The following is a 2,746-nucleotide window of genomic DNA, read 5'->3' as shown; positions in this document are numbered from 1 at the left end:
CATACTGTATTTTAAATGGCGTTGTATGGTATGAAATCAGCATCTTTAAATTTGCAAAAGAAAAAAATATAAAAACTTCTGTTTAATCTCTAAAAATTATTTATATTTTTAATAAATAACACATATTTGAATGATTCTATATTATATGGGAAGTATATTTATTGGCTGAATCATACAAAGAGGAAGTGATATTTACGTTTACAAATCAACCTTAAACTAACAAACGTATTACTCATGTATACCCAGATTTTCGCCAAGAACAAAATTTCCTCTTCTTTTGTCTGTTATACTATAATTTCCTTTATTGACTCACGCAATTTCTTTCTTGTTACGTTAGAAAACTGGATTTTAAATTCTATAAATAGTGATATCTAATGTTACTTTTCTTCATATCTAGTTTTTCACAAAACATTCTCTTTAATATCTAGCTACTCAAATATGAAGTTTCTTATTATTGTTTGTATCATGATCTTGTGGGCATGTGCTATGTCTCGCACACTCTATGAATCATCTGTTGCCGAAAAACATCAGCAATGGATGATCAAACACGGACGCACATACACAGATAGTGTTGAAATGGAGAAACGCTTACAAATATTCAAAGAGAATTTGGAATACATAGAAAAATTTAACAATGCTGGTAACAAGAGTTACAAGCTTGGCCTAAATCCATATTCTGATTTGACTAGTGAAGAGTTTATTGCTTCACATACCGGAATTAAGATTCCAAACCAACTTTCTTCCTCCAAGTTGGGGTCAAATGCAATACTGTTCGATGTTAATGATAATGTTCCAACCAACTTAGACTGGAGAGAACAGGGAGCTGTCACTGATGTTAAGAACCAAGGCAATTGTGGTAAGTTACATAAAAATTGTTTTTCATATTAAGGAACTAATCTTCATCTTCTGATATTATTAAATATGTGTTGTAGGATGTTGCTGGGCATTTTCAGCTGTGGCAGCTGTAGAAGGTATTACGAAAATCAAAGCTGGTAACTTGATCTCATTGTCGGAGCAACAATTGCTTGACTGTGATCAACAGAGCCATGGGTGTGGTGGAGGTTATATGGATAGTGCCTTCCAATCTATAATACAAACCAATGGTATCGCTAGTGAAGCAGATTATCCATACCAAGAAGTTCAACAAACATGCCAAAAAAATGATCAGATGACAACCGCAGCCCAAATAACTAGTTTTGTAGATGCTAATGATGAACAACAACTACTACAAGCTATAGCACAACAACCAATATCAGTTGGAATCAAAGTTGGTAGTGAATTTCAGTCATACAAGGAAGGCATATATTCCGGAACATGTGGAACATCCTTCAACCATGCAGTTACAGCAGTTGGTTATGGAGTAACGGAAGATGGAACAAAGTATTGGTTGATTAAGAATCAATGGGGTAAAGATTGGGGTGAAGGAGGGTACATGAGGGTGTTGAGGGAAAATGGTGACCCTGAAGGTCAATGTGGCATTGCTGCACATGCTTCTTATCCTACTATATAGTAATACTTTCAAATGAATTTCACTTTATCTGTTCTTGTTGCGTTGCTATAAGTAACTATAAGTGATGTAGTTTTGTCCAAGTTTTCCTTATTCTGAAGCTCTTGGCTTCTTCGTGTTTGTGCTTCTGTTGTGATGAAATTAATCTTATTTATATAAATCAAAGAAACATATTTATTATTATAATGCTTTAGAGTTTGAATACATTTCATTAGCATTCAAGACAACTTTGAACAAAAAGGTATTAGTATATATAGATGAAGAAGAGAAATACTTGCATGGATACGAACCTAAATCCATATTTTTAGGCACAACCAATAAAAAGAGAGATAATATAAATTTATTTAAATTTTAATTTCATTTTTAATTGGCATCATGGGGGTGGTTGAGATAAAAGAGGAGAGAAACAATTTTATTTTTATTTTTAATTTTTAATTAATAAAAAAATGTGATTGGTTGTGTGTATGTACAGGTGTTATGGTTGTGTCTATGTAAGTATTTTCCGATGAAGAATATGAGACTACGAAGGTTGCATGTGCATGATATGTAGCATGTACTGCATCTCACTCAATAATAGTTGCATGGTAGTTAGTTTGTTAGTGTAACAGAATTGATACACTATATAAACTACTTGTAACCACTTTTTTTTCATCAATCAATGCAATCTATTCTACAGTTCATCTTCTTCTTTTTGGCTTCTCCATTAATGGAGCTACATGAACACTAAGATGGTATTAGAGCTCACCTTGTAGATGAAGGTTTAAACCAAACTGAAGGGTTGGATTATTTTTAAACTTTTTCTCCTGTGTTGCTAAGCTGTCTATTGTTCGGGTATTGCTTGCATTGGAAGCTATACATGGATGGTACTTGTATCAATTGGATGTTAACAACGCATTTCTTCATGGAGACTTGCATGAAGTTGTCTACATGAAGAATCCTCAAGGTAATTCAGTTCCTAAACCTGGCCAAGTATGCAAACTAGTCAAATCTCTTTATGGTTTGAAACAAGCTAGTCAACAATGGTTTGAGAAGCTTACTACATTCCTTAAGGCCCAAGGTTTCACAATGCTCATGTTGACCATACCCTATTTACCAAATCAGATTCCACATCATTCATACCTATTGTAGTTTATATGGATAACATTATCATGGCTGGAACTTCCCTAAATGTGTTTGTAGATTTTAAGAAAGCATTGCATCGATCCTTTCACATCAAGGATCTTGGTAAGCTTAAATTAT

At 33.5% G+C, this 2,746-nt stretch overlaps 1 protein-coding gene across 1 annotated transcript; it reads left to right on the top strand.

Moving 5' to 3' along the window:
- Positions 1-373: 373 nt before the first annotated feature.
- LOC131631084 (zingipain-2-like) lies at positions 374-1,693 on the top strand. The gene is made up of 2 exons (XM_058901867.1): positions 374-856; positions 933-1,693. The coding sequence occupies exons 1-2, from the start codon at positions 439-441 to the stop codon at positions 1,508-1,510; spliced, it is 996 nt and encodes a 331-aa protein (XP_058757850.1). The 5' UTR covers positions 374-438; the 3' UTR covers positions 1,511-1,693.
- Positions 1,694-2,746: the final 1,053 nt, after the last annotated feature.

This window comes from Vicia villosa, unplaced genomic scaffold (assembly GCF_029867415.1).
Source record: "Vicia villosa cultivar HV-30 ecotype Madison, WI unplaced genomic scaffold, Vvil1.0 ctg.000772F_1_1_1, whole genome shotgun sequence".
NCBI lineage: Eukaryota > Viridiplantae > Streptophyta > Magnoliopsida > Fabales > Fabaceae > Vicia > Vicia villosa.
This window is presented reverse-complemented; position numbering and strand designations above follow the sequence as displayed.

Bases quoted from the DNA above. Each gene is read 5' to 3' on its own strand.
- LOC131631084 (XM_058901867.1), top strand. From the start codon at position 439: ATGAAGTTTCTTATTATTGTTTGTATCATGATCTTGTGGGCATGTGCT. The intron at 857-932 runs GTAAGTTACATA...TATGTGTTGTAG, and splicing joins TAAGAACCAAGGCAATTGTG to GATGTTGCTGGGCATTTTCA.